This window comes from Corylus avellana, chromosome 7 (assembly GCF_965113065.1).
Source record: "Corylus avellana chromosome 7, dhCorAvel1.hap1.2, whole genome shotgun sequence".
In the NCBI taxonomy this organism is placed as follows: domain Eukaryota; kingdom Viridiplantae; phylum Streptophyta; class Magnoliopsida; order Fagales; family Betulaceae; genus Corylus; species Corylus avellana.
Window position 1 is genome coordinate 11,601,400 of NC_142496.1, and position 12,972 is coordinate 11,614,371.

General features: G+C 41.2%; 1 protein-coding gene across 2 annotated transcripts in view; it reads left to right on the top strand.

The window, feature by feature from the left end:
- EMB1873 (porphyromonas-type peptidyl-arginine deiminase family protein) overlaps positions 1-12,972 on the top strand; it is a 53,359-nt gene that overhangs the window by 9,644 nt on the left and 30,743 nt on the right. The window contains exons 2-7 of one of the 2 annotated variants that reach the window (XM_059598462.2): positions 4,933-5,046; positions 5,140-5,229; positions 5,326-5,410; positions 7,386-7,441; positions 7,552-7,630; positions 11,203-11,337. In XM_059598462.2, coding sequence (XP_059454445.1) covers positions 4,933-5,046; positions 5,140-5,229; positions 5,326-5,410; positions 7,386-7,441; positions 7,552-7,630; positions 11,203-11,337 — 559 coding nt within the window. The remainder of the gene's footprint in view (positions 1-4,932; positions 5,047-5,139; positions 5,230-5,325; positions 5,411-7,385; positions 7,442-7,551; positions 7,631-11,202; positions 11,338-12,972) is intronic. The other variant, XM_088518267.1, reaches the window with a different exon arrangement.

The window sequence follows — 12,972 nt, forward strand, 5'->3', positions numbered from 1 at the left end:
CGACAGGTGCGACCCAGAGTGGTCCAGCTTATGATGCGATTCAGAGTGGACCGGCGAAGCTCTTGGAGGCCACAGAATCAGCAAACTCGACACTAGAAGTGATGGGGAAGCTCTCACCGGTAGCCCTGATCGCCGATCTAGAGCCGGCTGCGCCAGGACAGTTGCCTAGCGGTGAGGGGAAGCGTCTGAAGGTAGGCGGAGAAACACAGAGGGGGCCGGCGAAGTCTCTGGTGGTCTCGGAATCGGCAGGTGGGAATCAGGAAGTGACAGGGCAGGGTTCACAGGTTGTTCAGAGCGGCCCTGTCGAAGGCTTGGATAGCCACGTGGAGCGCACCGAAGCCCATTCTGTCGGCAAGAAGAACTCAGTGCTTGCCGGAGCTTCCCAGAGTGCGTCGTTGAAGGGTTTGGTGGTCCAAGGCTCGGCAGGTCAGGCCCAGTTGTTGAAAGAGAAGTGCTCGACGATGGTGAAGATCGCAGAAACAGTGGAGGTGGCGCCGGGAGTGGATGCTGGCAGTGTGGGGTCTCGTGTTCTGCCTGGTGAGCCTCCTAGCCAGTCGGAGTTGCTGTCGCAGGTCAGAGGGGAGGGAGTTCTGGTTCAGGCTCTGACCGAGGATAATGGGCTGGTGCCGTGGGCGCAGGGAGAAGGGTCTCAGGCAGGTCTGGAGGCTTGTGAGGGGCTGGGCTTGTTGCAGGACACTAGGATCATAGCTGATTACTCTGCTGGGAAGGTGGGCAGGGAGGGTGAAGCTCGAGTTGTAGACACAGATTTTTGTGAGGTCAGTGTGCCTTCTCCCTTGAAGTCGTACGGGCCCAATGATGGGGGTGTGAAGGGATACTCGGATTGGGTAATCCAGTGTGCTAATGAGATCTATCCCATTGTGGGGATCTCTTACACGGGTCACAAGTTACAATTGCTTGCGCTTTTGACCTTCTTGGAAGAGGAACGTCGGAACAATGAGATGATTTTGAATACGAGTAGTGGGGCCAAGGGCAAGAGGGAGATTAGGAATTTGAGTGTTCTGTGAACTATGATACTAAAGGGGCGAGTTCAAGTCGCGGAAATAGGAAGGGGAGGGGGCAGGTGGTGTCATTATGAAGTTAAAAATACTTTCTTGGAATGTGAGAGGGCTGAACAGGAAGGATAAACGCCTGAGGGTGAGTAATATGCTTAGGGATTGGAAGGCTGATATTGTTTGTCTTCAAGAAACCAAGATTCAGGAGATGTCTCGCAGTATAGTCCGTAGCTTATGGGGGAGGAGTCATGTGGATTGGTGTTGTTTGGATTCTAGTGGGGCTTCGGGAGGTATTTTAATTATGTGGGATAATAGGGTGGTGGAGAAGGTCGAGGTTTGTGTGGGGTCTTACACCTTGGCAATCTCTTTTAGAAACAGTGGAGATCTTTCTGTTTGGGCTTTTGCTGGGTTTATGGCCCAAATCTCTATAGGGACAGGAGGCTGCTATGGGAGGAATTAGCGGGTGTTATTAGTTGGTGGGATATGCCTTGGTGTATTGGGGGTGATTTCAATGTAACTCGCTTTCCCAGTGAGAGATCAAGTGATGCTCATTTAGACTCGTCTATGATGGAATTCTCGGATTTCATTTCGGATCAAGGGCTCATGGATCTTCCCTTGATTGGGGGTTTGTATACATGGTCTATTTCTAATGATCCCCCCCTATGGTCAAGGATTGATCGGTTTCTTATTTCTCCGGAGTTGGAGGCACGGTGTCCAGGGGTTAAGCAAAAGAGACTCTCTCGCCTGTGCTCGGATCACTTCCCAATTTTACTAGAGATGGGGGAAGTGCCAAGAGGGAAGAGGCCGTTTAAGTTTGAGAACATGTGGCTTAAAGCAGATGGTTTTGTGGCCCAAGTGAAACAATGGTGGGATTCCTATGAGTTTCATGGTTCGCCAAGTTTCGTGTTTGCGAGCAAGCTAAAGGCCTTAAAGCTGAATTTGAAGATTTGGAACGAAGAGGTTTTTGGTAACCTTGATAGGAATAAGAGGATGCTTCTTGAAGAGCTTCGGTTATTGGATGCGAATGAAGAAAGTAGGGCTTTGGAGGAAGGGGAAGTTAGGAGGAAGGCGGAGGTGGCTCGAGAGTTAGAGAATTGCATGCTTATGGAGGAGGTGAGTTGGAGGCAGAAGTCCAGGGTGATGTGGCTAAAGGAAGGAGACAAATGCACGAAATTTTTTCACTCCATAGCTAATTCTAATAGAAGATACAATTCTATGGATTCTCTCATGATTGGAGACAGCATCTCTTCAAATCCGTCCGAGATTAGTGAGCATGTGGTTGAGTTCTATCAAAGACTTTTTTCGGAGCAATGTCACTGGAGGCCTATGGTGGATGGTATCTCCTTTGATTCCATTTCGGAGGAGGAGGCTAGATGGTTGGAGAGAGATTTCGAAGAAGAGGAGGTAAGGAAGGTAGTGTTTAAAATGAATGGCAATAAGGCGTCGGGTCCTGATGGGTTTTCTATGGCATTCTTCCAAGTTTGTTGGGAGGTGGTGAGGGAGGATGTAATGAAGGTGTTTTATGCTTTTCATGCTGGGGAGAGGTTTGAGAAGAGCCTTAATGCCTCTTTCATTTCGCTAATTCCGAAGATTCCCGGAGCTACTAATCTCAGAGATTTTCGGCCTATTAGTCTTGTGGGAGGTATGTACAAGATCATAGCAAAGGTGTTAGCAAATCGAATGAAGGTTATGCTGGATAAGGTCATTTCTCAATCCCAGAGTGCCTTTATTAAAGGTAGGCAGATTCTCGATCCTGTCTTGATTTCTAATGAATGCCTAGACAGTCGGCTGAGATCTGGGGAACCAGGGGTTATATGCAAAATGGATCTAGAAAAAGCTTATGACCATGTGAATTGGGGTTTCTTGTTATACATGCTTAGGAGGTGTGGTTTTGGTGGGATTTGGTGTTCTTGGATTGAACATTGTATTTCTTCGGTGCGGTTCTCAATCCTGATCAACGGCTCGCCTAATGGTTTCTTCAGCAGCTCCAGGAGTTTGAGACAAGGGGACCCTTTATCTCCTCTGTTGTTCGTCTTTGTTATGGAAGCTCTAAGTAGAATGATTTCGGCGGCAGTGAACGGGGGTTTTATTGAGGGGTTTCAGGTCGGTCATATTACTACGTCTCATCTTTTGTTTGCGGACGATACTTTGATTTTTTGTAATGCTAGGCCTGCCCAGCTTCGGTATTTGAGGAGTGTGTTTCTGTTGTTTGAAGCTGCTTCCGGGTTAAAAGTTAATTTGGCCAAGTCGGAGATTATTCCAGTCGGGGATGTGGTCCAAGTGGACAGGTTAGCTGAGATTCTGGGGTGTGGGGTTGCTTCATTGCCTGTTAGGTACCTTGGTTTGCCGCTAGGGGCCTCTTGCAAGGCTACACATATTTGGGATGGAGTTATTGAGAAGATAGAACGTCGGTTGGCCGGGTGGAAAAGATCTTATCTGTCTAAGGGGGGGAGAATAACCCTTATCAAGAGTACTCTCGTCAACTTGCCGACGTACTATTTGTCACTCTTTCCCATTCCAGGTAGTGTTGCAATGAGGATCGAGAAGTTGCAGCGGGACTTTTTATGGGGAGGTCTAGGCGATGAGTTCAAGTTCCACCTGGTGGGGTGGGCGAAGGTTTGCACTCCGATGAAGGAGGGAGGTTTGGGTATCAGGAACCTTAGGGTCTTCAATCGCGCCCTCTTAGGGAAGTGGTTGTGGCGTTATGGGTTAGAAAGAGATTCTTGGTGGAGGGCTGTAGTGAATGCGAAATTTGGTAGTCTTTGGGGAGGGTGGTGTTCCTTGGAGCCGGGGGGTCCTCTGGGGGTGGGGTTATGGAAGAACATCAGGAAGGGGTGGGCCAATTTCCAAAGGTTTACTCGATTTCAGGTTGGGGAGGGGTCTAAGGTGCGCTTTTGGCACGATCTGTGGTGTGGTGATTTGGCTCTTAAGCATGCCTTTCCAGGTTTATTTAGCATTGCCTGCGCTAAGGATGCTTCAGTGGCGGAGCATCTGGAGGTGCTGGGAGGCACAAACCAGTGGAATGTGAGCTTTTCTAGAGAAGCGCATGATTGGGAGGTGGAGGTGTTGGCTTCTTTTTTCCAGGTGTTACATGCTGCTCAAGTGAGGCGAGGGTGTGAAGATAGGTTGTGGTGGAATTCTTCCAAAAGAGGCCGATTCAAGGTCAAGCTCCTGTACGCCGCCTTGGCGAGTCCTGTTGGGGGAGGATTTCCGTGGAAGAGTGTGTGGCGTACCCAAGCTCCTCTGAGGGCGAGTTTTTTTGTGTGGTCGGCGGCTTTGGGAAAAATTTTGACCCTGGACAATCTTAGAAAGCGACGGGTGATTGTGACAAATAGGTGTTGTATGTGCAAGAAGTCCGAGGAGACGGTGGATCATCTTCTCCTTCATTGCGAGGTAGCTTATACTTTGTGGAGCACCTTCTTCGGGCGGTTTGGGTTGTCGTGGGTGATGCCGAAGAGGGTTTCGGATTTGCTCGCTTGTTGGTGGTCTTCGGGGAGGAGGGAGAGTGCCGCGGTGTGGAAAATGGTGCCTACGTGCTTTTTTTGGTGTCTATGGAGGGAAAGGAATAATAGGTGCTTTGAGGATGTGGAGGGGACTTGGGAAGACATTTTAGCCTCTTGCTTTCAAACTTTGTATCTTTGGACCGTTGCGCATGTCTCTCCTGTTTCGATTAGTTATGATGATTTTCTTCTTCGTTTTTCTCCTTCTAGTTAGGTGATCCTATTGTATACTCCCAGTGTACCTTGGGGCGCCTATACGCTTTTTAATAAAACTTCTTATTACTTATCAAAAAAAAAAACTTATATCTATCTAAGCTTTATATCTCCTGATTCTATGCACAAAATTTTAGAGCGCTCTTTGACATCCAACCTATCGTGCTTAGTTGGTTATGACAATCAAGCTTCATTTTGAGTTACAGGAACGCCCAGATAACTGGAGAAATAATGCAGTGCATGCCCAAAGTGTATATGCCAGGATAGCATCTGCAATCTCAAAGTTTGAGCCTGTAACTGTATGTGCAAGTGCTGCTCAGGTTGGTAGAAGTGATAAGAGATGAAGAGTCTTATAACTTGTGCTTAATATGGTTCTTAACTAAGTTTGGAATTTGGGTTTATTACATTCTCAGTGGCCCAATGCACGAAGTGAGCTGCCAAAAAATATAAGACTGATTGAGATGAGTATGAATGACTCTTGGTTTCGTGATACTGGACCAACTGTAAGATTCCTTGTTCTACTCATTTTGGCATTTGGAATAGTAATATCTTCAGTTGCATATTTAAATTGACAATGGGAATGGTGCTTTTTTTAATAGTTTGTAGTTAGCAAGAACGCGTCAAATTCTGGTACCTCAAAGCCGAAGGTTGCTGGCATTGATTGGAATTTTAACAGTTGGGGAGGTAAACTATTGAATAGTCAAATCTCATGTCTATCATATATTTAGTTTTGCTTTTGTATCTTAATATTCAAAAAAAGATGGTGCACCATTTTTCTAGAATTATGATCTTTTAAGGGTATGATAATCTCAGCAGTTGAAAGTTCTGTTACATTGATAGCAAAGGTAAGGGTTTTTTAAAATACTGCATTCAACCCCATAGTCTAAAACTTACTATTTGAGTAAGTTATTTCCTGTTCCTTTTCCTTTTATTCTCTTACCAGAATAATTTGTCCTTTTTTTAATGCAAAATTATTTCAATCTCTTCTACCAAAGAGGGGAAGAAAAAAGGGGTGATCAACTGCTGGGATTTGAGGAACTAAATCTAGAATCAAATGTGAACTAATGAAGCTTGTTCACGAGTGGTGCTTTGATAATCTTTTAAGTAGTGCAGAATAAGTGGTGTATTTCTGCTTGTGTAAAGACTTATCTAATTCCCTTTGTCTTTTTTTTTTGGGGGAATAAATGGAAACCAACATCCATTATATGTTTTTTTTGATAAGTAATGATGATATAAAAAGAGTGTAGAGGGGCGCAACCCATATACACGGGAAGTATAAAAAGAGAGCGCCTAAGAGGGAGAGAAATGGAAAAGGAAATCAGAAAAACTAATTACTAAAGGAGCTAGCCAAGCGGCCGTCCAAGAGTAAAGAGTGAAAAAGAAGAAATGAATAAGTTCCTCTAAAGACCTAGAGGAATTCTCAAAACATCTAGCATTTCTTTCGCTCCAAACACACCACATAAGACAAAGAGGGATCATCTTTCACACAACCGCACTACGAGAGCGCCCTCTCGTCCACCAACAATCGAGCAAGTCCCTTACCCTGCAAGGCATAACCCAAAGTAACCCGAACCGACTAAAGATAGTATGCCAAAGAGCTCTTGCAATCTCACAGTGAAGAAGAAGATGATCAACAGACTCTCTGTTCTTCTTACACATAAAACACCATTCCACTACCACAAAGTTCCTCTTTCGCAAATTATCGAGATTCAGAATTTTGCCGAGGGCCGCAGTCTACCCGAAAAAAGCCACCCATGAAGGCACCTTCATACACCAGATACTCTTCCAAGGAAACGCCTCATGGTTGATGTTGGACAAGGCCTTAAAGAACAACTTCACCTCGAACTTACCCTTCTTAGACGAGGACCATCGAATACGATCCATAGAGTCAAAGGTTATCTTACAAGAGTACAACCGATCAAAGAAAGCAATGACTATATCCATCTCCCAATCCTGGACGGGCCGCACAAAAATGACATTTCACTCGACAACCCCATTTCTCCAAGAAAAATTGACCTTCACCCAAGCTTCTTTGTATCTAGCGATATTGAACAAGGAAGGGAAGGCATGCTTCAACGTTTGATCCCTACACCAAATATCATGCCAGAATCGAACTTTCGAACCCACCCCCACCTCAAAACGAATACCTTTGGCAAAGAAGTTCCAATCTTGTCAGATATGCTTCCATAGACCCACACCATGAGAGCCCGAAACCTCCTTAGTACACCACCCACCCTCCTGATCTTTATACTTAGCTTTGATAATCTTGTACCAAAAAGTCTCACTCTCATTCGCATATCTGCAAAGCCATTTCTCTAAGAGGGCTTGGTTAAACTGATGCAACTTCCGAATGCCAAGGCCACTGGAGTGTAGAGGACAATAGACTTGATTCCAGCTTACAAGGTGCAACTTAGGCTCATCTCCCATCCCTCCCCACAAGAAATCTCTTTGGACTTTCTCAAGCCTTTTTGCTACACTCATAGGAATAGGAAACAAAGACAGAAAGTAAGTCGGAAGGTTAGATAACGTACTCATTATATGTACCAAAAAAGTTCCTGAAGTTTGTGACTCTAGATGTATTAGTTAATTTTTTATGACAAGTCTATGATCCTGTTTGCTTGGTGTCTTCTCTAAATGAATTTACTCATAAAATTTCTAGGCATTGATGATGGTTGCTACCAGGATTGGAGTCTTGACTGCCTAGTTGCAAGGAAGGTTAGTGTAACTTAGTAGAAGATACGGACTGCGCTAGATTTTTATGGCTACATCTTTTTTCCAAGGATTTTTTTGTATATATTTGCTAATATCCTTATTGCTTCTTTTAGATCTTGGAGATTGAGAGGATTCCTAGGTTTCCACATTCTATTGTTCTGGAAGGTGGAAGCATCCACGTTGATGGAGAAGGTAACAATTTATTTACTTACAAAAAAAGAAAACAAAAGAGGAAATACTAATCAGTTGATGCCTTAATATCGATGTTGACAAATTGATTGGGCGCTTGTTGCCTCCTTGCACTAATGTACTTATATATTTAAAGAGGATATTATACTTTATGAGCGCGTACCCTTATGTGAGTATGTACATTTAGATTTGCTTTAATAATAAGGAAGAGAGGATATTTAACTTGTAGAAATATTTTTTATGGCAGTTCCTTCGTACAAATGTACATGCACACTGGTCCATATGGGATATTCTAACCCATGGATTTCGTTCTTTTACACTGTATAGATTTATGAGAACTCTATTAATCAGATATTAATATGAATTCCAGACTTTTGATTGATAGGGTCCCTGTGGTCCTTGTAGCTCCATTACAAATTTAAGACGATCTACTTAGGTTTAGAAGGTTAAATACCACAATCTAGTGAATGGCTAGTTAGGTGTAACTTATTTCAAAAACAAAATATAATTATTATTATTTTAATAAATAACTCATTTCATTGATAAGAGTACTAGCAACAGCTTTCCTTAGATTTTCCTTAAATGTAGGGAACCAAACTTCTTCTTGCTTCCCTATTCAAATAAGCTTCACAATAGCTTTCCCTATCCTTTTTTTATACCAATTAAATATTCTTTAAATTAAATGCTAGGGGAAAGAAAGAGGAAAGAGAAACCATTTAAATATTGTTTCAAATAAATGTTAGAGGAAAGAGAGAGGAAAGAGAAAGCCCTTTTGTATTAAAATAATGTTAAGGGAACTAATGTGCTACCCTAAATCTAGGGTAAGACTTTTGCTTCCCTTAGTGTTCCCTAACACTATGTTTCAGATGATTTTTAGGAGTTTTTCCTACATTTAGGAAAGAGAATGAGATTTATGGAAGCAACTGCTAGTGTTCTAAGCACAAAAAGGTGCAACCCTAGTACACAGGATCATGATGTATACAAAGAGAGTCCCCCTTAAATGCTAAAAGAAGAACATAAATCCACAAATTCAAAAAAGTTAGAAAAATGAGAAATGTTATACTCCCCTATCCAATTAAAGAGCGATTTGATCAAGCTGTTATTGAATTCTTCCTTCATCCTTGCACGATCTTCAAAACATGTTGCATTTTGTTCTCTCCATACGCTCCACATTAAGCACGATGAGGCTATCCTTCACACATCTAGAACTGAACGACTGCCCACATGACTTCTCTAACAATCTAACATGTCTCACATAACCCCATTAGACTCTGAAAAGGGTAAAGATCACATTCCATAATTCTCTTGCCACTTCGCAATGGAGAAAAAGATAATCAATAGATTCTCTGCTCCTCTTACATATGCAACACCGTTCCACCACTATTACTTTTCTCTTTCTCAGATTGTCCAAGGTCAAAATCTTACCAAGAGCTACTGTCCACACAAAAATACTCACTCTCATAGGGACTTTTAACTTTTCAAATACTCTTAAGGAAAAGAAGACCCCGAAGTATACAACTCATGAAAAAAACGACCTCACCCCAAATTTCTTTCTCTTTGAAGGAATCCACCGAAGACAATCCTCACCGCCTCGTCTCCATTTGAGGGGAATATAATAACACACCAAAAAACGCAAGCACCAAATCTAGCTCCCAATTTTGTACAGATCTTACAAAAGATACATTCCCCTTCTAATATGTTTCCACACTCCCAACACCGAAAAGCTCCATTACCTCAGAACACCAACCATTGTGCAAACTTTTTTTTGATAAGTACCAACCATTGTTCAAACTATCATATTTTTTTGCTTCAACAACCTAACGGCTCTGTATCCGTAGCATACTGCCATAGCCATTTACCCAACAAAGCTTGATTAAACTTAATCAAGTTTCTAAACCCCAACCCACTATATTGCATAGGAGGACAAATTGTCGACCATTTAGGTGGAATTTAAACTCCTCATTCCCCATAAAAAATCTCTTTGTAGTTTCTCAATCCTATTTGCCACACCCAAATGAATAGGAAACAAGGATATATGATATGTGGGAAATTGGGCAAAGTACTTTTGATCGTCAACCTCCCTCCTTACGACAAATATAGTCTCGTCCAACCCGCCAACTGCCTTTCCATTTTCTCGACAATACTATTCCATATAGAAGCTGATTTGTATGGCGCTCCCAAAGGAACACCCAAATATTTTTTTGGTGACAGAGCCACCCTACTCCCAAATATTATGGTCAAACTTTCTATATCATCCACCTCTCCAAGCGCGACACAATCATTCATGCAGCATTTCTTGAGCCCATTATAAAACCATCTAAAAGACCCCTATCCACAGTTCTCGATATCATGCTACTCGGAACCTCCATAACCACTACAAAAGGTACAGGTGATAACGGATCCCCTTGTCTTAAACCTTGAATTAGTACTAAAGAATCCAAAGGGGGCTCCATTTATTAAAACTGAATAGCGAATTGTAGAAATACAAAAAGCTATCCATGCTCTCTACTTCTCTCCAAACCCGCTCCTTTCCAACAAGTACAACAAATACATGTTCATCCATCACTATCTAATCTCTAATCCATCATTAATTTTTCCATAAAGCAACATCATAGTTACTCATTCAGCCCTCTTGCATTCCAAGATAAAATCTTAGGTCTCATTCAGCCCTCTCACATTCCAAGATAAAATCTTAGGTTTCATTAATCATACAGATGTCCCTCCCCATTCCTTTAACTCTGTGTGATTGCCCTCCCTTTGCAACATAATTGATAGAGCAAGCCAACAACTTTACTTCTCTTTTTCACTTGGTATCTGTCTTGGCGGGAAAACCAGAAGTACTAGCCATACTACTCTCATCCTGGCTTGCTTCAATAACTGTAAACAAAATCAAAATTATCTTTGAGGGCAATTATAACTTTGGACATGATTAGAGTTAAATTGTCTTGATGTAGAAACTTACTGGACTACCACCTTTTTAACTAGAGAAATCTCTAACGGCATGGATTGCATTCGTTTACTTGATAATCTTCTTGGTGAAAGTAACTTACTTTGGAAGGATCCTCACCTGATCTACCTCTTTATCTGTTGAGATGGTTGCATCCTCGTCCATCTAAAACTGTTCTAGAATGAGGAAGCAATCCAAAGGGAAGTGCATATGCATCGAGTCCCATATCTCTTCACTTTGCTGGACCAAAGAAGAAATATTTTGCAAATAGTTAAGCTGGAGATTGTTCAGAAAGGAAAATATACATACATTCAAGTCACCAAATATATATAATTTTACTTTTACTGGGAAGGTTTTCCTTATCTTAATATTGTTGAAGGCCTCATATCTTGATTTTTTTTTGAACATTTATTCTTTCTCAAACTCTGCCCCTAAAGAAGTTATTGTATCACTCAGTGAGGCATCGGGACACTAATAACTATGCAGTTCATGTGGAAAAAATTCCGAGCCAGAGCTTTTCTCCCTTCCCCTGTTATAGACATTTGCAATACCTTACTGAAAATTTCTGCCTTCTGCCTATTTAATTGTATCCTCTCGCATTTATTCGGCGTTTGTTTTCTTCCTTTAGGAACATGCCTTACCACAGAGGAGTGCCTTTTGAATAAAAACAGGAACCCACATTTAAATAAGGGGCAAATAGAGAATGAACTCAAGGCATATCTTGGGGTCAGGAAGGTTATTTGGTTGCCTTGTGGATTATACGGTATGCAATAATATGCTGATTGTTTTCTTCTTTACATAGCTTATATATTTTTTTTAGTTATTATGAAACTCTGCTCTTGATACTTGTTCCCTGTATGAAGGTGTGCTTTCTCTTTTCTCTTATGATCATATGTACACGAATGCATACAATATGCTTCTTTTGTAATATTGGCTAGATGCTCTAAGTGGCATCCATTGTCATTCATTTTTAGATTTTATTGCTCTTTGTATCTTTGGACAATTGCTTATGTTTTTCCTTTAGTGCTTAGTTATTATGATTTTCTTGTTCTTTTTGCCTCTACTACCTAGGTGGTTTTTCTTGTATATTTCTTGTGTACATGGGGTGCCTTACACTTTTAATGATATGTCAATTAATTTAAAAAAAAGGAGAAAACTTCACAAAATCTCACTTAACTTTCATGCGTTTTGAAAGTACCTCTCTGAAGTTCAAAAACTCTCAATTAAGGGTATCGAACTTTCAATTACTCAATTTCGTTAGAATTTTCCATTAAATCTTGTCAAAATTTAAAAAAATAGCCATATTTTTTTTTATTATATATATAAAAAAAATTGTAAAGATTCAGGCTTTTTATTTTTTATTTTTATGAAAAAACATCTTTGCTATATATATATATATTTTAATAAAAAATGGAGTATTTTGGGCATTTTGACAAAAAATTAATGGAAAATCCTAACGGAATGGGATAATTGAAAGTTCGATATTCTTAATTGAGAGTTTTTAAACTTTGGAGAGGTAGTAACTTATCAAAAAAAAAAAAACTTTGGAGAGGTAGTAGTGGTCTTCGAAGAGGAGGGGGAGTGCCGCGGTTTAGAAGATGGTGCCTACTTGCTTTTTTTGGTGTTTATGGAGGGAGATAAATAATAGGTGTTTTGAGGACTTAGAGGGGTCATTGGAAGACTTTTTTTTTTTTTTGATAAGTAAAGATATATAGAATAAAAGCGCAGAGGGGCGCAACCTTAGTACACCAGGAGTATACAAGAGAGTGACTAAGAAGAAGAAAAAGAAGAAGAGAACATAAAAAGAAAATCTTGGAAGCTGATCACTAAAGGCGCTAGCCTCTTGCTTTCATACATTGTACCTTTGGACTGTTGTGCATGTCTTTCCGGTGTCCATTAGTTATGATGATTTTCTTGTTCGCTTTTTCCTTTCTAGTTAGGTGATCCTTTTGTATACACCCAGTATACTTTGGAGCGCCTTTACGCTTTTAATAAGACTAATTATTACTTATCAAAAAAAAAAAAGTAGTGTCAAAACGAGTAGAAGTTCATGGGGTTTTTCTCAAGTTTCCCCAAAAAAAGAAAAAAGAATATAGTGTACATCCCATGTGTATTTGTTTTGGTGGTGATAGTGATGGTGTGATGGTGTGATGGTGGTAAGCTTGGCGGTGTGAGGTTAGATTTGCCTAGCTACTTCCTTATAGATGGGCTTCCAGCCTTCCACTGATAACACATATGCAGGTGGATTTGTGAAGAGGATTGATTTGGGCCCTCCATATCCCTTCAGGAACTTAATACTCCTGCTATTCTAAACAACAAAATCTTTGTGAATTCTCAAAAGGTTTTTCCTAGCCATAAAATCCCTCCTTCAATATCCTCATTCTTGTACCCTTCTAGA